At 53.4% G+C, this 22928-nt stretch overlaps 7 protein-coding genes across 7 annotated transcripts; 3 read left to right on the forward strand and 4 right to left on the reverse strand.

Moving 5' to 3' along the window:
* Positions 1-420: 420 nt before the first annotated feature.
* SETTUDRAFT_143811 (uncharacterized protein) lies at positions 421-5013 on the forward strand. Its single transcript, XM_008033220.1, has 3 exons — positions 421-655; positions 709-3103; positions 3633-5013. Exons 1-3 carry the CDS (start codon positions 494-496, stop codon positions 4916-4918), a joined length of 3843 nt encoding a protein of 1280 aa, XP_008031411.1. The 5' UTR covers positions 421-493; the 3' UTR covers positions 4919-5013.
* A 230-nt stretch (positions 5014-5243) lies between these two features.
* Positions 5244-6099, reverse strand: SETTUDRAFT_166225 (uncharacterized protein). Its single transcript, XM_008033221.1, has 2 exons — positions 5908-6099; positions 5244-5820 (listed from the first exon to the last, which is right to left on the reverse strand). The coding sequence occupies exons 1-2, from the start codon at positions 6091-6093 to the stop codon at positions 5539-5541; spliced, it is 468 nt and encodes a 155-aa protein (XP_008031412.1). The 5' UTR covers positions 6094-6099; the 3' UTR covers positions 5244-5538.
* Positions 6100-6991: 892 nt separating this feature from the next.
* SETTUDRAFT_35714 (uncharacterized protein) lies at positions 6992-9114 on the reverse strand (the record flags this gene model as incomplete). The annotated part of the gene is made up of 3 exons (XM_008033051.1): positions 6992-8477; positions 8530-8707; positions 8760-9114. The coding sequence occupies 3 exons, from the start codon at positions 9112-9114 to the stop codon at positions 6992-6994; spliced, it is 2019 nt and encodes a 672-aa protein (XP_008031242.1).
* A 639-nt stretch (positions 9115-9753) lies between these two features.
* Positions 9754-10800, reverse strand: SETTUDRAFT_124053 (uncharacterized protein; the record flags this gene model as incomplete). Its single annotated transcript, XM_008033222.1, has 3 exons — positions 9754-10351; positions 10401-10645; positions 10699-10800. The coding sequence occupies 3 exons, from the start codon at positions 10798-10800 to the stop codon at positions 9889-9891; spliced, it is 810 nt and encodes a 269-aa protein (XP_008031413.1). The 3' UTR covers positions 9754-9888.
* Positions 10801-11089: 289 nt separating this feature from the next.
* SETTUDRAFT_166226 (uncharacterized protein) lies at positions 11090-13463 on the reverse strand. Its single transcript, XM_008033223.1, has one exon. The coding sequence runs from the start codon at positions 13369-13371 to the stop codon at positions 11167-11169; it is 2205 nt and encodes a 734-aa protein (XP_008031414.1). The 5' UTR covers positions 13372-13463; the 3' UTR covers positions 11090-11166.
* A 427-nt stretch (positions 13464-13890) lies between these two features.
* SETTUDRAFT_166227 (uncharacterized protein) lies at positions 13891-14860 on the forward strand. Its single transcript, XM_008033224.1, has 6 exons — positions 13891-13988; positions 14039-14095; positions 14144-14182; positions 14232-14259; positions 14317-14380; positions 14429-14860. Exons 1-6 carry the CDS (start codon positions 13961-13963, stop codon positions 14471-14473), a joined length of 261 nt encoding a protein of 86 aa, XP_008031415.1. The 5' UTR covers positions 13891-13960; the 3' UTR covers positions 14474-14860.
* Positions 14861-17528: 2668 nt separating this feature from the next.
* Positions 17529-19276, forward strand: SETTUDRAFT_157792 (uncharacterized protein; the record flags this gene model as incomplete). The annotated part of the gene is made up of 6 exons (XM_008033225.1): positions 17529-17644; positions 17703-17736; positions 17796-17996; positions 18054-18108; positions 18157-18390; positions 18441-19276. 6 exons carry the CDS (start codon positions 17529-17531, stop codon positions 19274-19276), a joined length of 1476 nt encoding a protein of 491 aa, XP_008031416.1.
* Between the last annotated feature and the right edge of the window lie 3652 nt (positions 19277-22928).

Consider the following 22928-nt stretch of genomic DNA (forward strand, 5'->3'; position numbering starts at 1 on the left):
CTTAACAAGCGAGCATGAAGATAGGGCATGTTGCACCAGGCATTGGGAGGAAAGCGGTGTGGGCTTACGGCTTGAAGAGGGATATTGCACGCAAAAGAATGCAGCTCCAGAAAAGTGCGCGTGGGATGGTGGCAACAAGGCCCAGAAGCGAGTCTTTGCGGGTGTAGAGATGGTAGGAAGCCGCTGGAGAGAGGCTGCCACTGAGAGAAAGGGGAAGACTGGCAAAGGACGGGGAGTATAGTTGGTTGCCTACAGCAGCTGGTCTCGAGGCGGCACGTGTTCAAGGCCGTACAGAGAGTGATAATCTTATCGGCCGTGGCGGGGTAAGTGTGGCGGGGCAGCGACACTAGGGCCAGGCTTGACGTCGCCTGGACGTCCGTGCAACTTCAATGTTCATGTTGGCCAGGGTCTGGAGACGCTGCGGCTGCTCCACGACTTGACACGTCTCACGCCCTCTTTTCCTATCGGCATGACCGTCGCCTGCTAACCCCAAATGCCTTTGCCAGTGTCCGACGAGCAGCTGGGCGATGCGCTTCTTCAATCGGCCCAGCATGGCGCGTTCCCCCAAGACGAACAAGTGGCTTCTGCCCCCGTGCCATCCAGCGCGCTTCCCAAGATACTAGAGGTCGTGGAAAAAGCCAGAGAGGACACCAGAGTATGCGAAGACACCGCCTCTCCTGTGGCACCGGCATTGACTGTTTGTCCCAGAACGAAGTCCGCGCGCTCTCTCGAGAAGCCGCATCCGACGTCGACGGCTGGATTGCACAGGCGCGCAAGCTGCAGCATGATATCAAGCGCTCACAAGATACGGCCAAGGAGATTGTGCAGCAGGCAGAAGCAGGCAAGGAGATCACAGCACGCGTGCAGGATGCTGCAGGCAAGGTTAGCCTACTGCACACCGAAATTGCCTACAATGAGAGCCTGGCACAGGCTGTGGAGCAGCTGCGAGACATTTCCACACTGCTAGATTCGGCTCAAAACGCAGCTGTAAATGGCCATGTCCTGCACGCCATCGGCACCCTTGAAGACGCAGATGGCGCCTTCACAAGGCTCGGTCCTTTTGCGACTACGAGAGTAGTGGGTGTGCTCAGGAACAAGCAAGAGCAGCTGAAAAAAGCCATTGTAGAGACTGTGACAGACTCGTGGCATGGCCTGATATCAGTTGACAGCACTAATCACAAAATCTCACTGCACCAGTCAATCGAACGAGAAGCCAAAGTCGATATCGATACAACCGTTGAAGCCCTTACAAAGCTGGGCCTGCTTGACAACCTCATCAATCGCCTGAGTCGCGATCTCGACAGAATCATAATCTCCCCCCGTCTTGCCATGGGCACCGACCGCGTTGTGTCCGCATTCAAAATTGAACGAGACGACATACAACGCGCAGGCCCAGTAAACGATGGACGTGTCAAAGCTACGTTGGAAGATATTCATTTGATCGCCGAGTACCTGAGCACACGCTTGCCGCCCAGTATTGCAATTCCGCTATCACACAAGATTGTCCCGATTATCGCGTCCCGTCTGATTCACAACCAACTCTTGCCTGCTGTACCACTTTCGACAGAGGGGATCCCGCAATTCCAAGAATCGCTTTCATACATATTAGGTCTTGTGGAATATCTAGATGAGCTTGAATGGTCTGGTCAGAGCCGCCTGACAGAGTGGGTCGATAAGTCTGCCGAAATATGGCTGGCCAAGCAGAAAGAGGCTGCCATTGCCAAGGTTCAATCCATGTTTCCAAAGAAGGTGCTCGAGAAGAAGACTGTGGAGAGGGTCGAGACGGAGATGGTATCAAAAGGGGACGCACTACATGATGGCGACGACCAAGGGGATGATTGGACTGCAGACTGGGACGAGGAAGACGAGTCTACCAAAGAGACAGAGACAAAGGCGCAAAAAGAGATGGTAGAAGAGGAGGACCTGAGCGCATGGGGCGATGAGGTCGGTTTGGGCGACGAGGAACAAAAGGAAGAGAAAAAAGAGGACAAGTCAACCGATGCTGAAGACGCTGAAGATTGGGGTGCTGATTGGGATGAGGAAACAGAGACTAAGCAAGCTGTCCCGCCGAATGACACCGCCAAATCACCAAAATCACCGAGTAAAAATGGGACACCGGCACAGCAGAAAGCGCCCACACAGCAGGAGGTGACACTGCGCGAAACATATACTGTTACGGCAATCCCAGATGCAATCATGGACATCATTTTGCAGGTTCTCGGAGATGTAGAGACACTCAACTCGGCCGATCTTGTCAAATCAGCCATTGCCCCTGCCAGCGGAGGCCTGTATGCCATCCCAAGTCTTTTGCTCGCAATGTATCGAGCCACTGCTCCTATGCATTACTCCAAGGATATTGCGGGCAACATGCTCATCTACAATGACTGCCAACGTCTATCCGATCGATTGCGGCTGTTCATACAAGAACAAACGGAAAAGGACATATCGTCTACATTGCCGCATCATCTCCAACCTTCTAAGCGCCTGAAACCGTTGCTTGAAGCCGATATCAAAACTATAGATGGATTCGGCAAGCGTGCGTATGGGCGTGAGATGGAGTCGCAGAGACAGATAATAAGGGATCACCTGGAGGGTGCACAAGGTTTCCAAGACTGTACCAACGTCCCTTTCGCCACGGTCTGTGACGATGCCATCGCCACCACCATCGATAGGATAGGAGATGTGAAGCGACAATGGCAAAACGTCCTTTCACACAGCGCTCTACTCCAGTCGCTCGGTTCCTTGGTGTCGGCGGCACTGACAAAGTTTATCAATGACGTTGAGGACAAATCAGACATTGCAGAGGATGAGTCTCGAAAGCTACACGGGTACTGTGTTTCGCTCTCCACATTGGCTCAGCACTTCCAGACTCCGGATGACAATGGAGAGGTGAGGGATATGGCTGGTATCTATTCACCAAACTGGTTCAAGTTCCAGTACCTCAGTGAAATTCTGGACAGCAGCCTTGCGGACATCAAGTACTTCTGGACGGATGGAGAACTGAAGCTGGAAATGCAGGCTGAAGAGGTGATTGGCTTGATTGAAGCATTGTTTGCGCCTAGCGATCATCGGAGGAGAGCTATTGCAGAGATTAGAAGGACCAGTATGCAATGAAGAACGCCAGCCAACTACAGCGCTGTATCCGAATATCTACTATGAAAATATTTCTCGAATGATTGTCTAAAAACATAATCTGCATCGCACTGATGGACCCATCAACAAGTTCAAGAATACCCAGATGGCCGGAGGTTTGCGAACGCCGACTGGCTGGTGTCCCCGCGCTAACCTCTTTCGATAAAAGTTCGAGATCCCAAAATTTCCAAAGCTTGGAGAATCCATCGTCCTGCAACAACTTTGGCAACAAAACCAACACATACCGACGCCATGGATACCGACACAGCAGAGACCAAGGTGCAGATTCGCCTCACTACGCGCGACCCTGGTCTGCAGATTTCGGACGAGCCCAGTACTTTGCTTGTTCAGACATGTAAGTACCGCCGCGAGATGGCATGCGCTGTACGCTCTTGTATCGCAGTATACGGCAGGGCTCTGCTATTCAAATGCGGTCGCGACATGCTGCTCAGGGCTCACCTGGTCATTCTGCGCATTGTGCTAACAGAATGCGCCTCTAGCTTTAACGCGCCACAAGCTCTCAACACTGGTAAATGAGCTGCTACACCGTGGAGACGAGAACCGCATTCCGTTCGACATCCTTATCAATGGCGAATTCCTGCGCACAACCATTGACCAGTTTCTTACAAAGAACGGTATCAATGCCGAGGCGACGCTCGATGTCGAGTACACGAGGGCGCTGGTGCCACCACTGAATGTTACCAGCTTTGAACACGACGACTGGGTTTCTGCGGTTGATGTCCTGTCGGGAGTGCAAAGTGGGCAAGAGAGGATATTAAGTGCAAGTTATGACGGGCTGTTGAGAGTGTGGAACACTTCGGGAGATGTTTTGGCGACATCCGAAGCCCCGAACAACGGAGGTCGCATCACCAGCTTGAAGACGGCCAAGTGGTTGTCTGAGAAGAAAATGGTGGCCGCTGGTCTGGACAACACTGTGCGTGTGTACAGGTATGACGACGATACGCGAACCATCACAACCGCCTTGGAGCTCTTCAACCATCGCTGGGGCGTAGAAGACGTTGCGGTTCACGCGCCTTCAAACCGCATCCTTTCTGCATCTTCAGACACAACCATCTCGCTCTTCTCAAGCAACGCAAAGGAAAACCCCGTTGCGCCATCAAACCTACTTCCAGACTCGACCGTCGCCTCGAACAAGCGACAAAAGCTCTCGAAACCAGATCGCACAGTGCCTGCTCGAGGCGCATTGGCTACCTTCACCGGCCACACGTCGCCAGTCTCCAGCGTCATCTTCAAGCCCGACGACGCCACCGTCGCATACTCTGCCTCGCACGACCACACGCTCAAGACTTGGGATCTCCCCACATCGACATGCGTCGACACGCGAACCACAGGCCACTCCCTCCTCTCTCTATGCGCCGTCCCCTCGCGGAATCTCCTGGCAACCGGCACATCAGCGCGCCACATCACTCTGGTCGACCCGCGCGCGTCCGCCACGCAAATCAGCGTCATGACGCTGCGCGGCCACAAGAACGGCGTGGTATCCCTCGCCACGGACCCCTCGTCCGAACACAACCTCGTGTCTGCCTCGCACGACGGCACCCTCCAGATATGGGATCTCAGAAACGTCACGGCTGCCGGCCATGTTGGCGAGGGCTTGACCGGCGAAAGCGTATACACCATCTACCGCCACTCGCGCGACGGCGACGCCACAAAGAGCCATGGTGACGGCGCAAAGGTGTTTAGCGTCTGCTGGGACCGTACCGTCGGAATCGTGTCTGGTGGCGAGGACAAGCGCGTGCAGATTAACCGTGCTATTGGCTCATGAGCGTAAAGGTAACCACATAGCAGTAGTAGTAGTAGTAGCAGTGATGGTGGTGTTCAAGGCGCATGTTTTCAGATACCAGATTGGGTCAGGCAACCAAAAAAGGAATCGAGATGAAGTTATAGTTTTCAAAGCTTTTGTTCTGAATTCATGGTGAGCATCTTGAGTCTTTTTGTCAATGCAGGGCAATATATAATGCCTTTTTTGTGTGTGTCAGACTATGTATTCTTTGTACGCTTGGAATGAAAAGGGGTTGGGGTTGGGGTTGGGGTTATGGGGTATCAAAATCGCCAATGTCTAGTTCTTATTTTTTTTCCCCATCCGTTTCATTCTCTCTCTCTCTCCCTCATTTTTCCGCGGGTCGGCTGAGAAAGTCCACCGACATGTGGACGTAGTGGCAGAAGTGCTGTATGCGGATGCGTCGCCCATTTCGCCCCGTAACTGCATTGCCCTCTGTATGCGCCTCGAAAACCACCTCATCTCATGACAGACGTCGCAGACTCGACTGCTAGTCTCTTTTCCCCCGCGCATTCCCCCATCTTTTCAAGCCCCACAGTAACAAACATGCTCCTCTCTTTCTCTCTCTCTCTCTTAATTCCCCACACACATATGCTCCTTACACCTTACACCAAATGCCCCGGCAGCAAGAAATTCGCCACACCTTCTTTAACCGCATACTCATGCTCACACGCACCACACACCAATTTCCCCTCTTTTATGCACGTTTCAAGCAGCACTCTATGCAGATCCTTTGCCGTCTGGCTCGGCTCTTCTTCCTCTTCCTCTTGTTGTTCTGCACCCGCTGGCGCCGAATCCGGTGTATCTAGAGCTGAAGCCGAGGTAGACGACGGTTCAACGAGATCCGCAGGCGTAGGCGCTGTGGGCGGGAGAGCAGGGAGACCGAGCTATTCGCGATATATATATCCGTTAGAAAATCTTTTCTTCTTTTCCCCCTGGTGCATTGAAAATGAAGTTCAGAGTAATAACCATACCTCACTGCAAATGCCCCGCAACTCCTCCCACAAGATCCGCGGCAAGATGTTTTTCAGAAACGCCAGATTGACCTCCGTCTCAACGATTTCGAGTTCTGCGTCGCGTGGGTGCAGCGGGAAGGAGGCGGGGTTTGTTTTGCACGTTTTGATGGCGCAGGTGAGGAAGTTGAGGGTGAGGAGTTTCATTTTCTTTTTTTTCCTTCTCTATGCGTCTTCTGTTTTTTTTGGGGGGGGGGGAGTGCGAAGGTGTACGAGGGAAAGATGGGTTCGCGGAGTTCTGGAGTGGAGCGCGAGCGGTCGCAAGAGCGTGGTGATGGATCGATTCGGGTGTATCCGTGTGTAAGTATGTGCGTCGGCGTGGAAAAAGCGTACTTAGGTAGGGCGTGGATTTATTGCGCTAAGTACTATTGCTGTTGCTTCCCGTGTCAACCTACGTAGCAGTAGTAGTCGTAGTAGGTGGTAAGGAAACCGCAGTCAGCGGGGTCCAAAACTTCCCACTCAACAAAATAATTTTTGGCGCGCGCCGTCGGCGTTCGGCGTCGGCGAAAGCGGACTTTGCGTGGATGTGAGCATGAGTGGGGGGGGGGTCTTGAAATGAAACCCCCCCCCTCCTCAAAGAAAAAAAAAACGCTAATGCGAGAGTCTAAATTTATGCTTATTTCCTTACAAATGTATGCTTGTAATTAATAAAACTATATTTATTCGCATTGCTTAGAGTCTAATACGAGATATTACCGGTTTCTTTTCAAAGTTTATCTGGGTTTTTACTTGGGTCTGGGGGTTTAAGTAGAGACACTACTACTTATACGAGTGTTAAGTAAGCTGAGGTTGTGCGCTTCGTCCACTGAGTGAGGATTAATCCTGGAGTTTTTTTTATTTTATTTTTATTTTGGGAAGAATGACTCGTAGCATTCGACGTTACCTCACGGCTTGTATGCTGGAACGATTGAAAGTCTGATGGCGATGGAAATGAGTGTGTTTTTTCAATTTACGATGCTGAGAATACCATACTGGTGCAACATCTGATACACATCACCACGATACCCAATGCCAACACATACAGTCTTCCAGTTTTTATACAGGGCTACCATTTCCCCGCATCCTCCAGCACCAGGTCTGACGCGCGCGCACTCAGCAGGAATGTAGAAACCGACGGGAACGCGCCGGGACATCTTGGAAATGCACTTGCATCGACGACACGCAGGCCCTGGACGCCTCTGACCCTGAGCCTGGAGTCCAAGACGGCCATGGGATCAGCGTCGGGCCCGACTTTGTTGGTGCTGGTGGGATGGTGGCCAAAAGCTTGGTCTTCAATCCAGTTGCGGTCAATGTCCATGTCGCGGCAGTATCCCGTGTCGAGGATATCCGAGGGCGGGCACGGCGGCGACACAGGAGTCACGGGGTCGGTGGGACCCTCGGTGGAGTTGAAAGTCTTGCGGACAAAGGCTAGGGCCGCGAGGATGGCGCCCATATCGGTGTCTTTGCCGGTAACGAAATGGTTGAAGTTGACGTCTGGCACGTCTCTGGGGTCTGCAGATTGGATCTGGATGTATCCCGCCGTGTTCTGGGGATGGATCTTGACCGTGGACCAGGAAAAGGTCGATGCCGGGAGTCGGGTCCTGTTTTGACTCGTCGCAGGCGCGAAACCGTTAAAGGCACCGCCAGTGTTGGCGAAAAGGAACATGTCTCGCTCGTCGTCGACTGCGTGCGGCGTTTTGAGCAGGAGGGAATTGGAGTTTGAAACTCCACGCGCGTAGGGCCCCTCGCCCTTGTGCCAAAGATCAATGCATGGGTCTCCAGGTGCGCCGAATGTGCACACTGGCGCGTTGGGATCCACCGGAGTCGTGAAATTGACTTTGGCATTGCCGTACATGGGTATCTCGTAGTTGTCCTGGAGGTTGCGGCCTACACCTGGTAGATCGGCGACGACTGGAATGTCGTACTTTTCAAGCAGGGCTTTTGGCCCGATACCAGAGAGCTGGAGAATCTGGGGCGAGTTGAATGTACCGCCGGCGACAATGACTTCTTTGAGAGCAAAAGCCATCTTCTTGGTGCCTGTTTTGGTGGTACCGTTCAGTCGTGGATCCGCCTTGTACACAGACTTGCCTTCAAGATACTCGACACCCACTGCTCGCGGCTTGGTAGTTTTACCACTGCAGGTATCGAAAAGAACCTTGGTAACCAGGGACTCGAGCTGGAGGTGGAGCGGATACTTGGGTGTGCCGTTCGCATTCGTCTCATTGCGCGTCTGCAGAATGTAGTCGCGCGGACTAAAGCGTTTCCAGTTCGATATGACATGAAAAGGCAAAGACCACAATGACTCTGTACGATCACGGTTTGGGTCGAGATAGTTCGGGTCGCTCATGAGATAATCCAGCACCTTCTCTGGATCTTTACCAAGGAGCTTCAAAGCCGCCTGGAAAATACTCAGGCGAAGCGAAGCACCTACCTGGGTAGCACGGTCGGCTATGTTTGTTTGTAGCCAGCCAGTGAAACCATGACCTGGAGTGCCTGGTTTGAGGTAGTTGTTATGCTCAATCTTCTCAAAGTACTCACGCATGAGTTCGGCACTAATGCAGTCAGCATAACGCACTGAACCGTACCGGTTTCAACAACACTAACCTCCAGAGCCTTTCTTCGGTTCCTTGGTCAAAGATGTCCCAGTCACTGTCGCTAGGCAAGTACGTCGCTGCTGCATTGATAATAGCACTTCCACCAAGCGTCGCACCGCGGGGGTAGAAGACCCCCAGTCTCTCGGCACCGACATATCCGTCGACACTGGGGTCTTTTCCAACCCAGTCTTTCGATAGGTAAGCATGACTCTACATAAAGTTTGACCAGGCGCTACGTACACTCTCCGTTTGGTAGTCTCCAAACCAACAGATTATACCTCTTCAGCCTCTCCTCGTCATCGCTGTGTCTGACAAAGAAATGCCATGCAACGTTTGGATTTCCAAAGTTGTTGAGAGCAAGGATTTGGGTGCGAATGTCAAAAGTAGCATCGGAACCTGCTTCTATCAAGAGAACCGAATGACCTGCACGCGCGAGATTGGTAGCAATTGTACCGCCCCCTGGACCGGAGCCAGTGACAATGTAATCATACGTGTCTGAGGAGTTTGCTGAGTTCTGGAGCGGTGTGCATGATGGGCTCGAAGCGGCGAGAACGACCGTGGGCAAGAGAAGGTGAAGGGCGTCGTAAATCTTCATGATGCGAAGTAGACGAATAGTAGAAGCAGAGAATTCACCCCGAGGTGGACGTACATAAGCAAGAAGCAAATTTCCCGGCTGTTCTTGAAGGCTGTATTAAAGCCCGAGCAACACACCGATCCCCACTTTTCCCCGCCAGGGTGAATTCGTATCTCTGGATACCTGATAGATTGCCAAGCCGTTATTCAACCTGAGCCGAGCACCCCTGTGTTGCACAAGCGTTCTGAGAAATTCACAGATCAATCATACAAGAGCGTCATTGGCGGGACATGTGAATGGGATGCAGTTGCTCAATCTATCCCGCCCTCAACTCCTGCACAGCGCCGGTATCATGGCGCCGACCAGCTTCCTGAACTCTTGGGAGATGCGCGTTGGGGCAACACAGATTGTGGGGATGCTGGTACAAGTAAGCAAGTACTGTATTTTAGAAAAGCGGGCAAGCGAGTAGGGATATGGAGACATTATTGCTTATGACCAGGATCCATGCACAGCGCACTGACCTGACAGAGATAATACAGACCACATGCAGGTCTTTGGTTTGATCGATCTTGCCAATGAAGCGAACACGTGCGGATCGGATGCTGGATAATAAACGAGTCAATGCCGGCAAATGACTGCTGATTTTGCAAAGGCTTCATTCATAGTGCGCCGACTGACGATGTCGCGCTGCCAAAATGGTATCATTTTTTCTTTCTGTTTGACACGACATACTGTTCCTCAAGAGACATTGTCTATGACGCAACGAGAAAACAGCAAGTTTACAAACATGCCCGATTACTGAAAGCTCTTCAACAGCTCCTGTAGCTGTGCATAAGTATCGTCTGGATTCTTAACCTTGTGTCCAATGGTCCGCTGGTCGCTGTAAATCTCCCAGTCGTTTCCACCCTCGTAGGCCTTGTCGCCGAAGAAATGAATCTTGTCGTAGGTAATGCCTGAGATTTCCTTCTCAGCCTCAATGTGTCGCAAGCAGTACGTCTTGTCCCAGCCGGTAGGGAAGACGTCGAATGAGATTTGACCGCCAATAGAGTAGGTGAGGCCATAGTCGGGGAAGGTCTCCTTGAGCTTTGCGACCATGGTCTCCCTGATCTTGTGCTCGAGGTCGTACTTTTGGTACTCGTTTCGCTCTTCGGTGGATGCGTTACGGCCGATGGGTGAGACGTTGATCATGCCGTTACGGAATTCGATAAAGGTACCGCGCTTGATGGGGATATCGAGATCGGCAATGTAGTGAAGAATCCTGCGAGCTTCAGCCGGCAGCACTTGACAAGCTGTGGGGCTTGACCTACCAACTCGACAGCTTCTTGTACTTTTCCTCGCCAATCCAGGCAATGAAGCTCTGGCTAGCCAACACCTCACCCATGCGGATGGCGGTAAGTCCGTTCTCGGCGAAGCAGAAGTCGAACAGCGAGGTGACATCCACGGGCCCGCCCAGCTGTTCTTGCTGTTTGACGAGGTTGGAGCCGCCGACGAAGCCAATGGCGCATTTGTGGCGGAGTTCTGAGAGCAGTTGGAGCATCTCAGGGCTCACCAGCTGGATTCATGTCAGTTACCTGCCAGGCAACGAGTTTGTGCAGGTATGCGCACTTGACGGGGCTTTGTGAGCGTGTCGTCGACATCGAAGAGCAGGACCGTGTTCTTGACAGGACGCTGGTCGAGCGGGGGGTATACAGCAGCAGCGGCGGCCATGATGGATGTACGGACCAGTGTTGGATTCTTGGACAAAAGCACTCAACGAGAAAGCAAAGGTGCTTGCGGATGCAGTGAGGGGGAAACAATTTGGAGGGGTCTTGCAGGGATGGCGGATCCTCACCGCAGTTTCGCGGCTGGCGTGCGGGGGGTGGGCCTGGTGCTCGCCGGGCAATGGCTGAGCGCCTGGACCCTGACAGCGCACGGTACCTGAATCCAATGCCTCAAGACGTGTCAATGTTCCTCTGCGCTTCCATAGGTCACTCGGTGCAAGCAGAGTCGCCCACGTGCAATGCTGCTGAGTAGGCAGCCCATTTCATACTAGCTGGTAGATACTACATGATGCATACAAAATCTCCCCATGGCCTAGCGCGAAGCCCCAATCTTGACTGCCAGCCCCTTCCATCGTCCGTTCCTCATGCCCAAAGGCAATGCCACTATCAAACTCCTCAGAGAGTCCTGTTCGTATTCGAGTTTTTCTAGCGTCACTGCCTGTAGAATGTAGCTGGTGACGGTGTTGCGCGAGAGCGGCGGATCTCGCGCCAGTCGCGCAATCTCGCCCACTGACATCTTCTGGTGGTGCCACAGATGGTAGGCACGGAGATGGGTTACAGTTGCGCGAATGCCAGAGCGGGGCGGGGTCTTTGGCGAAGGAATGGTAGACTGAGCGTAATTCTGTGCCCAAGTCGTTGCCAGCTCATATTCGGGAGCACGCGATGATTCATTTGCCGCATCAACAATTGACTCGTCTACCGCTGATGCAGATTCATCGTCTTCACCCAAGTCGAAAGAGGTAGCACTGTAATCCGAGAGATCGGCTGCTGTGGCGTCTTGAGCCCCTTGGTCCTTCTCCGATGCCACTTGTTGCATTGGTTGCGCCTTGACATTGGCAGCGGAGGCGTCGGGCTGCTCAAAAGCGACAGTCTTGACGTCCTCTTTCAAGTTTCCGGCCTCGTCAAGCGTCCAGTTTCCAAGAGCCTCTTCAAGTTCTGAATCTGCATACTCATTGTCGGTACTGTCTGAGCATCCGCTCGACTGAGACTCTTTCGTGCTCTCCTGTGATGCTTGTGGCAGTTTCGGATAGCCCGGGTCAGCACTGTCAAACAAGGAGGGTTCGTTCTTGATGGCTTTGCGCGCAGACTTTGGTGCCGTTACAGGTTCCTCGAGTTCATGGCTGTCTATGAGCTCTTCTGGGGCTGTCTCGTAGCCTTCACCATCCTGGCTGCTGTCTTGCTCTTCTGCAGAACCAACTGACGAATTCGAATCGGTATCAACAGCACTCTTGGCCTTGGTAGCCGCTTTTGCTCTTTTACGCGGTGTAGCACGAGGAGTAGGTTTGTTGTCGTAGTCGCAAAGCATCACGGGGGGAGGCGTCGGTGTCAGCTGCGTGCGTTTCCACTCCAGCATGTGATAGAGTCGAAATGCGGCGTACGCGTCAGCTGCTGCGTAGTGTATTTGTTGTAGGTTCAGCGGAAGACTCCAGTCGCTCTCTCGGACACTGGATGTGGTCTCTGGATCGTCTTCCAGCTGCTCGCCTTTGTACAAAGGCAATTGAAGGTGTGTAAGTACCTGGGTAGCAAGACTGACCAGTCGATTTGAGACCTTGCCGGGATCGACTGCATACCATTCCACAAGGTTGTGCAAGCGACTGAGCTCGAAGACGCCTTGAGGGTGGACCCGAAGATACCTTTCCACACGTTTAAAGTCTCCCTTGATGGCCACTCCTACTTTGATGATATCTGGTGATTCCAGGACGGCTTTCAGACTGGGAGGCATCAGTTGGTTCACCTTGGTCCCCGAAAACAGAGAGACATGGAACAAGGCAATCCGGTCTTCGCACGCAAGCTGAATCAGTGAAGTGTTTTGCTTGATCGCGGCTGGGTTCCCATAGGGCTTCCATTCAATGTCGAAGCCTACAACCTTTTCTTTGAGAAAATACTGCGCAACCCTCTCGGCAACATTGAACGTCTTGCAATAATGGATCGAAAGCGACTCGCCCTCGGGGCCCTGGTACAAGTTTGCGCTCCAGTAACTCGCACGTGTGTTGGGCGAAGCGAGCATTGCAGCACGTAGTGTGTCTTCTGGAATCTGGTAGGCAAGGGTTGTGTTGGTATTCGCCTCGTCTTCTGTACCGACTTCCGACTCGGTCTCGCCTTGTGAAGTAGTCTCACCCATGTCTGTGGACTCGGGCTCTTCTGAGGAATCAACACGGTACGACGACTGGCTTGGCTCTGAATAGGCGCTATCTTCCGTAGTTGTTTCTGCACCCTCTTCTGCATCACTACCACTATGGGTAGGATCGGTGCTAGTATGGGGTGGCTCGAATGCTGCAGCTTGGGGCTGTGCCACAGGTCTCGTGTCTATAGGAGCGGGGGCAGGCTGTTGTGCCTCTGCTGGCGACGTCGTTGCAAAGCGTAACCCGTACGATGGATCCCATAGCCCGACTCTCTGCAAAGGGCTCGTTGTTTGTACTTGCGCCGAAGAATGTTTGTTTGGAGTTGCTGGCGCTGCATTGCTGGAAGTAGGCTGGTTGGGCGGGAGTTGAGTGCTCGCGCCTGAAGGGGGATGCATCGCTCGAATGCTCGTGCGGCTTGCGATTACCGGTCGTCCTCGTCTCCACTGGCAAGATGTTGTGGGTGGCGGCGCAGCCTGTGGGTGTGGCGGGGTGTGCATTGCCCGTACAGTGTGAAGTGGGCTCTGGTATCGTGGATTGATGCCTCTGTGTCATGGTTAGCATGCGCCACACGGTCGTGAAGTGCTTGTTCGCACCTTTGCATGCGATGCTCTACTAGTTGCGGAATGCTTGCTGCGGCTTCACCGCAGCCAGGCCGAGGGGCGTGTGACGCGCTCAGCAGAGAGGCGCGTCGTTTGAGGAGCATGACACTCCATGATAGTGCTCCCGCTAGGCACCAGAGTTGGTATTGGGTCGTGTGGTGCAGCAGCAATTCTTGCACAGCACGTCTGTTGCCTGCTGGAGCGACGGGGCTTTGTGCGCGAGTATTGGCTGGCTGGTGTTAGCGCGTCGTCGATTCTTGTCACGGCCCTTGTGGCGGCGCCAAGACATGCAACCCAATCACCACCACTCCCTCTGCCAGCACCCTGCAACGCAACCGTCTGAACCAGGCAGACGCACACCCAGTCCACCCTCCACCGCGCCACCATGTCGCTCGAGAATCTGCTGCCCCTAGGTGAGGCTACACCGCAAGAGCTGGATGCGGGATGCTGACTGTTGCTGCAGAACTCATTGACAAATGCGTGGGTTCACAGATTTGGGTCATTATGAATGGCGGAAAAGGTGGGCTCGGGTGCAGCTGGACAGAGGGCAGAAACTAACGGCAGCCAGAGTTTACGGGCAAACTAGTCGGATTTGACGACTATGTCAGTGAGTAGGCTGCAGCAATGACTCCCTGGGCGCTTCTAACATGGCACAGACATGGTGCTGGAGAATGTGACGGAGATGTGCGTGGCTGCTTTGAGCCGTGTCTAGCATTGTCGTGCCGTACTGATGAGAGGCAGTGACCCAGCCGAGGGCAATGTCAAACTACCCAAGATCCTGCTCAACGGCAACAACATTTGCATGGTACGAGACAAGCATGGCCGGGAGATGTGCCCGTACTAATGTTTGCAGATGGTTCCTGGAGGAGATGGCCAAACCGTGCTCGAGGAGGAATAGCGCCACGGGGAAGCAGCGTCGAGGAGTGGACCAGCTGATGTACAAACGGCTGTATTATGGTCTGCCATGACGAGTCCACGGCTAGCAGTGCCGGGACCATTGACAGGCAGGCTTTCGACTCCAGGTACAGCAGACGGTAGCAAAGTAATGCATAGCATGCATCCGTATACAATGCGAGTGGGAATCTATGTCCCTGACGGCACGTGACCGAGGCGGCGAAGCAGCGAGTGAGGCACATGTATATAGATATGTAGTCGTACATGGACATGTGTACAGTATGCAAGGCACCCGACGGCGAGCAGGGCGTGGGCGTGGGCGTGGGCGTGGGCGTGGGCGGTGGTCACGATGTTCAGTGGAGAAAATTCAGGCGTGGCTGATGACATGGGCCAGGGTCCAGCATGACACGACCGGTTCGGACGGACTCTGTGACGGGGCGGGGCGGGCAGTTCTGTATGTAATACAGCAGGTGATGGCTACAAGCGCACAAAGCAGCCGCCATGGAGCATTACTCGTATGGCCATGGGTTGCAGGCATTGTGCAGGGCAAGCGTACGTACGTACACACATATATACAACAACATGGCACGATGTTGCGGGCGGGGTGCCAGTGCAGCGGGCGTGGGTTGGCAGCCAGGGCGGTTCCGCTCCGCCTGGCCGGCGAGCGTCGCACTGCCCACGGGCACATGCAACGAGGGGCCAGGCCGGCGAGGGCGCCGTCGTCGCAGGGCGGAAGGGGGCGCCCAGAACTCCTCTCCGCCCCCCGACAGCTACAGCTACTAGGCGTGGGTTGATCGTCGTCCAGCGTGCGGCTGCAGTGGGCTGACGACGAGACGGATAGGGTAGGGAGCAGCCAGAGCTGGAGGGCCATCGGCGATGCAGCCGGGGGGCAGGCTTCTGGATCTGCTATGGGCGTGGGTGCTTGGGAGCTGAGGGAGTGTGTAATAGGGTAGGGAGCAAGCAGCCTAGCCCAGCGCGTGGCCATGGCAGCGAGTTCCCCCGTCAACGGCTGATGCTGCGTCGCATCGCAGATCGATGGAGGTGCCTGTGGTGGTCTGTGGGCGGTGGTCTGTGGGCGGTGGTCTGTGGGCCATGGGCTTGGGCAGTGGGCTTTGGCGGTGGTGGTGGTGGTGGTGGTCGCTTAGCTGGGAGGGGCATAGGGGGTTACTATCACTGCTACTACAGTAATGCTAATGTGTATGATGGCCGTGGCCGTGGTGGTGATGGTGGTGGGCGGTGGTGCTGGGTTGCTGGCGACGGGGCGTGGCCAATCAGCGGCGGCGGCGGGCGGCGGGCGGCATCATGTCAGGTCGACGTCACCAGCAGCCGCGGCCGCCAGCTGGCGGGCACTGGGCCCTCTCACTCTGGCTGTGGCTGTGGCTCTGCGACATGCGACATGCGACATGCGACATGGACGTGCAGCATGCTTGTGTATGTGTATGCCGCCGCCCAGCAGCCCGGCCTCGTGGCGGGCCCAGCAAGAGTGCAGAGTGCAGAGTGCAGGCACAGGCGCACACCCACACCCAACATCGATACGGACTGCGGACATGGACGACATGGACGCGCCCTAGCGCATGGGCTGGCGGCGACGGTGCCGGGCTCCTGCGAACCGGCCCTATTCTCCCCCAATGTATCGGCGCTTCCTGCGTCGTCGATGCGGGCTCTGGCCTGCGATTCTTCTGTCCCCGTCCCAGCCAGCCCGCGTCATAGGGGCGGCGAAGATATCCCGCAAACAGCCAGCTCCCCGACTGCCAGCCTGACGCGTGCTGGCACTGGCGCTGGCACGCACTGCCATCGGCACCGGCACTGGCACCGCACGCAATCCCCCCCCCCCAGCTGCCACGGCGACCGACGACGGAACGCGCTCGCTGCCTCGACGGCCTCTGCTCTGCCTGCCCTGCCCTGCCCTCCCCCCCCCTCCCCCTGTCGGCGCGCTGCCACTGCCACTGCTGTCAAGGCCGCCGCCGCCGCCGCCGATCGCCTGCTCTGATCGCGACTGCCCTATCGCGCTGCCCTGGCAAACACTTCCTTCCTGTTCCATTTTTCTGCCCTCCTACTGCCTACCTCTCCCATGTCCCCGACCACCATCACCTCCACCACTCCTACCGCCAACGCCGCCGCCGCCACTGCTACTGCCACTCCGGTTGCTATTACTACTCATACTCCTACTCCTGCTCCTACCCCTACCGCCGTCGCCGCCACTACCACTACCACTACCACTACCAGCTCCACCTCCTCCTCCTCCTCCTCCTCCTCATCCTCCACCATCACCACTCCCTATCGCTCGCCCTCCTCCTCCTGCTCCTCCTGCTCCACCTCCCCCTCCCCCCCCGAGGCCGTCGACTCTCCCGCGCCACGCCAATTGCCCTTCATGATCGTGCCGAGTCTGGTCTGCTAGCCCTGTCCCGCTCGGTTGGGCCCTGCACCGCCCTCGCCCGGTTACTGCCCACGCTCACCGCAACCCGGGCCCTCTGCGTCTCTGGTTCGCGTCGCTGCCACAGCAAGCTCTGGATGCGCCAAATGAACCCCGGCCGTTTACTGACTCTCGCCGGCCGCTGTCCTGGCCGTGCCTATACTAGGCTGCGTCCACTCCCCTCTTTGACGGTAACCGAGACTCGTCCTGCCGCCATCACCACATAATTACAGAATTCTGCTGCTTCGGTCCGGGACCCACCTACCCCAAACCAACGTTGCGCGCCACCGCCCAGGCATGCGCCATAGTCGTTGACTGCTTGCTGCTCCTTCACTTGCTCTTCTCTGCGCCTCCGCGCCCTGCAACACTTTGACCCTAAGCTCCATTGTCCTGGCCAGTCGATCCGCCGCGAGCGCCCCGCTGCACCAATCACGCTGGCTGAGGCACACTCGGGCATTTCCTTTTTCATCCCTGTACACTAGTCTCTCGCCATACTCGACCTGCATCCATCACGCTCCATCCCAAATACCATTGCCACTAGTCGTCTAATATTGCAGGCTCACCCAACCCTCACTGACCCTCGCGCCTCCCCCACTCTCGGTCGCTACACTCCACTACCTACGCCGCCGCGCCCACGCCTTCCTACATGAGCGACTTGAAAGACCGTCTGGCGCGATTGGGTCTGTCCCAGTACCACCAAGTATTCGTAGCCGAAGGCTTTGACACGTGGGAGACAGTGCTCGACATTACCGAATCCGACCTGTGCGTCACATTCCCCTCCCGCCTACACGCCAACGGACCCTTGCTTACAGCTGCATAGGAGCTCCCTCAACGTCAAACTTGGCCATCGACGAGTATGTTGACAAGCCGCTTCTTGGGTACCCGCTCGTCCTTGCTAACGTGTTTCTGGTAGAAACTTCAACGGGCCATTGCCGAATCGCGCGGACAGGCATCTGAAAAGCCCCTTCCCATCAATCTCGCTCGGGCGGGAAGCACCGCGGGCTCGTACCGGAGTGATGATTCCGGTCCCGAAAGCAAGTCCAAGCAGCCCGAATCAAGCAGTACTGCATCTGGTGTAACAGGCGCTAAGCGAAAGTACCGGCGGCATCCAAAGGTTTGTTGATTTGCTCCGTAGCCGAAGCCAGCGTGCGCATTCTGACCTCCAAAATAGCCCGACGAACATGCTCCCGAACGTCCCCCTTCTGCTTATGTCATCTTCTCCAATCGTGAGTATCACTCCAGCATATCATGACCCCCGGGCTAACCCATGGCAGAGGTGAGAGAGTCCCTAAAAGGTCAGGATCTTTCCTTCACCGAGATTGCCAAAGTGGTTGGGGAGAAATGGCAAGTCTTGCCAGCCGAGGAGCGCGAAGGCTGCGAAAGACAAGCCAATGGGGCCAAGGAGAAATACTATGCAGAGTTGGCTGAGTACAAGAAAACACCCCAATATGAGGCCTATCAGAGATATCTGGAAGACTTCAAAGCAAAGCATTCGGTTCCGACAAAAGGTATGTGTCCTGCATCACGTAGTCGAGTTAGCGAGTATTGACCTATTCAGAAGGCAAGCGTTCGAAGCTGGATACAGAAACGAGCACGTCAACAAGAGCGGGCAGCAACGAACAGAATGATCAGGCAGCGAATAGAAGACTAAGTTTCACCCAGCCAGAAACCAATTCGATAACGCAACAAAAGCCGGATCCCAACCACCCGGTTGGCCCTTCGCGGCTTCCGGCAGGTCCTTCTTATACCTCCAAACCCACGTCGCCTACCAACCGCTCGCTTTCCGGCTTCAATTCTCCTCGCTCAGGCGAACAGTTCTCTCCGGTTTCTGCCTCTCCGCGCTCTGCAAACACACAGAGGGATGGTGTCTTTGAGCCGCCTGCCGCTAATTCGATGCGAGATCCCAGACTCCCCTTTGACGCCAATCCATACCAACAGCCGCCTCCATTCAATTCAGACCATAACCACCACTCATCATCGACCCCACCGCCACCTTCGTACACGTATGCATCGCATTATCAAGCGCCACCCGACTTCCCGTCTCGTAGGACACCGCGGGAATCAACGCGCCTCCCGCCTCTCAGTCACGAGGACACGACGTTATCTTCGGAAAGTGGCCATAGTGGCCAGGGGGTGCCCACGCCAAATTACCCTGAGCAGACGTTGCCCGCGGACCTCAGTAAGACAATGCGTATGCTCCCCCAGCCAGTCCCCAGCATAGGACCATCACCCTCACCGCTGGACCGCCCTGTGCCACCTGTGGCGACGTCACACTACCCTCACCACTCGCATGATTACCGAACGCAGGGCCCACTCGCGGTCCTAGTAAGAGCTGGAGAGCTGGCGTCTAGGGTGGCCGATGAGGATGCGGTAGAGCACGCAGGGTCGCCTTGATTCTTTTTCACGATCACGTTACAGTACACACGATAAACTACTGGTTCTCTTTCTGTCTGAGTCAGCGGGCGTTGTATGCCACGCCTAATCAAAATGCGCCACCGCCTATATAATCGGGAAAGCTGGAAATTGTTTGGACCCACCGCACATGGATCAAGCAACCGTTAGCGGAGACGCTTTACGTTTTCATATGTTATTTGATATTGTAAAAAGATACCCCAGACGCAACAAGTTGGCTTTCCAGATACAGTAAGCATATGGGGGAGGAAGATTTAGCGCGTGTGCAAGGGTAAGGAGGTTTGGATCAAAAGACCAGTTTAGAAGACGATGGGATACACACGCACAGGTAGAGGAAACATGGTTGAAAAGCAGTCGCTTCAGTCATTCCACGGCCCCTGGTGTTTGGAGTTTTCACGAAACACGCCATGACAATTAAAAGGCTGTGCAGCTAGCTCTGGACATGGCGGTAAGAGCGCGCGGGGTGTGTACCACTATCATTTGGATTATCTGACTGGATCCGTTTGCACAATGTCATGTGTTGTCTCAGCGCCGTAGGATCCTTGCTTAGAGGATCTGGGCCTATTTTCCCATGGGAAGCGTGCCACATGGCGTGATAAATGAAGCCATTGATCTGGACTCGACATGATGACGGACAAAGGCGTCGCACGCAACGCGGGTTCCATGGACTTGGATTGGAGGAAGAAGATGCCTTGGCAACAGATTAGCCTATGCGTTAGCTTGCCACTGCACGACCATGACAAGGCTGATGTGATGTGGATGAGACGACAGGATCTCGATGTGTGTGTGTGTGTGTGTGTATGATTTTTTCTGGGGGGGGGGGAAGGGGGGAAAAGGCGGGGGCCCGTGCCGCGACGTCGTCAGCCCATAGTGGCGGCGCGCGCGTGCGCGCCCGCAAAAAGTGACAGGGTCATAGATATTTGGCCATGTTGCAGAAACACGGAAAATGGCCCATGGCCATGGGCAAATTAAAGGTGGGATTTCCCACACAAAGTTTTTTTCCCACTCCCCCACCCCACCACCCTACTTACACTACCTATAGCCCCCTTGTCCCATCCATCCATCCACATCCACTCCCCATCCACCATGGAAGCTTTTCGGCATGCAGATCCTCAGCGATCCCTTTTCCCCTCCCCCCCCTCCTCTCATGCACAAGCACAAGGGTTCTTGTCTGTGCGTCACGTGAGATCCGCGGAAAGGGGTGGGGAGGGGTGGGGAGACATGGGCAAAGAGGATCTTTGCCTCTTTTTGCGCGCGCGCTTTTTTTTTGATTTGTGGTTTGCTATCTGGACCCAGTAATATGTTTCACTTGTGCTTGTAGACAGGGAAATAATGGATGTTGTATGGGTATGGGTATGGTATACATGGTTTTTGGTTGCTGTAATGATTATGCTAAGTGCTCCTCATCCTCATTCTCATGCCTTATGTACGTATATATATATATATATATATATATGTGTGTGTGTGTAAGTATTTTATTTTCATGATTCTAGCGCAAAGAGAAATTAGGTACTTAGTTATCACTTCCACTTGTAAAAAAAAAAAAAAAAAAAAAAAAAAAAAACGTCGACAAAGTTGAATGAGGATGCTAATTACCCCGCAGAGGGTTTACATGTATTCATATGTCGCTACTACTAACTGCTGAGTACTCGCAATGTGATTATATATATATATATATATATATATATTGACATGATAGATATATGATGGTATCTAGACTCCAGCTGGGTGGGGTTTGGTGGCTAGAGCTTCCAGTTGATAGGACGGCAGACTCTTATAGCACAGGGCATAACTAGGTAGAACAGCTGAGGTAGGGGAATGGGTGTAGTGATGGAGGTTGAAGAGATGGTTGCTTGTTTGTTTGCTTCTTGCTTCACATGCTCTCTTGTGCACTATCTCTTCTACTTATCTTGGGCTGCTCTCTCTCTCTCTCTCTCTCTAGTTTTAGAATAGGCAATTATATGCCCTTTTTTTGGTGTTACTGCTGCTGATAAGTCTATCTGACTAGCGAATCAACGCATATACCTTTGTACCGCGAAATGATCAATACTGCTGTCACCGCCGTTGCTACTGCTGTGGTTGTGGCTGTGGCTGTGGCTGTGGCTGTGGCTGTGGTTGTTGTGCATCGGGGCCTAGGTGTGTGAACGAGGTGTTATTTGTCCCTGCTTTTGTTGTTCAAGAGGGAGAGGGGGGAGTAGTGGGAAGTGGGAAGGGAGAAGTGGCGGGTAAATAGAGTGATATGACTTGTTAGTTGAGTCTTGCATTGAGATCAGCAAGGTAGTTTATATAGGCACTACTATAGTATATTACACTGGAAGTATGAAAAGTATGCGTGGATAGGAGGTTTGTGAGAAGGGGGGTTGGTGTGCATCTTGCGTGTTATAGGGGAGAGTAGTATATTCGGAGAAGAAGAAAAAATAAGTTTCTATTTCTCGGCGGGCGAGTTGATAGTACTTTGTTTGATTTATGAGTCATATTGATGGACTGACGCTGTGGATTGCACAATGCAGTGGAGTATATATGTACATATTTCTCCCTCTTTTTACATGTTGTCTTGGTTATATTGATAACCGAGTCTTAATGTATGAACAGAAGCTAGTAGTAGGGGTTTTCAATACAAAAAAGACGATGGTTAGTGCTAGGTCCCTGCAACTCCATGCGAATTCAGAGAAGAGGTCACGTTATCACACAGAGCAAGGCTTCCACGATTTAGTGCAAAGTTATACAAGAAATTAGGTTTTTTTTGTATTATAGAGTAGAAAAGAGTAAGCATTCTAATATTCCTCCTACTAGCATTAAGATCCTATCACATGGCTTTCCTAAAAGTCGTTCAACCCGTCACACTTAACTTCCAACACATTGTTTAGCCGTGCAGACATTAGAGCAGCAGTCAGCATTAACGCTGCAAGGTTCTATTAAGAATTAGCTTAGTATACTCTGAAAGAACTTAATAGACTCACCGCCGTTGGTATTCTTCTTGAAACCCTCACCGCCACAGAGAGGGCTGAATGTGTGTCCGCCATTCCCATCCTGATTATCAGCCAAAGGAATTGCAGCAACCAAGGCGACGAGAGTGAAGGAAGATAGGAGAAAGCTGCTTAATGAGAACTTCATGTTTGCAATGGGCTTGTTGGCGTATGATAGATCTAAGGAGGGTAGTTTTATTAAGAAGTTGTAGGTGATGTCTTTTGGAGGTGGCAAAACAAGCCGATTATATAGTGTTTTCTGCTTCATGACTTCTTTTTTTATCTATTCCCCTTTAAACATCACTCTTGTATTCGTCCGAGTTAGTGTGCTATTTCTCGTAAGTATTACAGACTAGTAAGCAGTACTTTAGTGTTGACATTGACCGCTGATATAGAAGGGCCTACTAAGCTTTCAGTTTTACTAAAAAGGCAATGTACAAGGTAATCATAATGAAAGGTACTTCCTATCTTGCTTGATTAGTATTTTGTCTCGTATGCGATCGAATTCTTGTACGCGATCTCATGTTCCCGATCTCTGTACACAACCTCTTTAGCTCACTACCAGGGCAAAGTACAAGCCACTATTTGGAGCTAGGCCTAGTACGTTAGACTTAAGGAGCCGAAGTAAAAGTAAGAAAGTTATCATTGATTTTATGAGTGATCTTGAC

Source organism: Exserohilum turcica, assembly GCF_000359705.1.
Source record: "Exserohilum turcica Et28A unplaced genomic scaffold SETTUscaffold_9, whole genome shotgun sequence".
Classification (NCBI taxonomy): domain Eukaryota; kingdom Fungi; phylum Ascomycota; class Dothideomycetes; order Pleosporales; family Pleosporaceae; genus Exserohilum; species Exserohilum turcicum.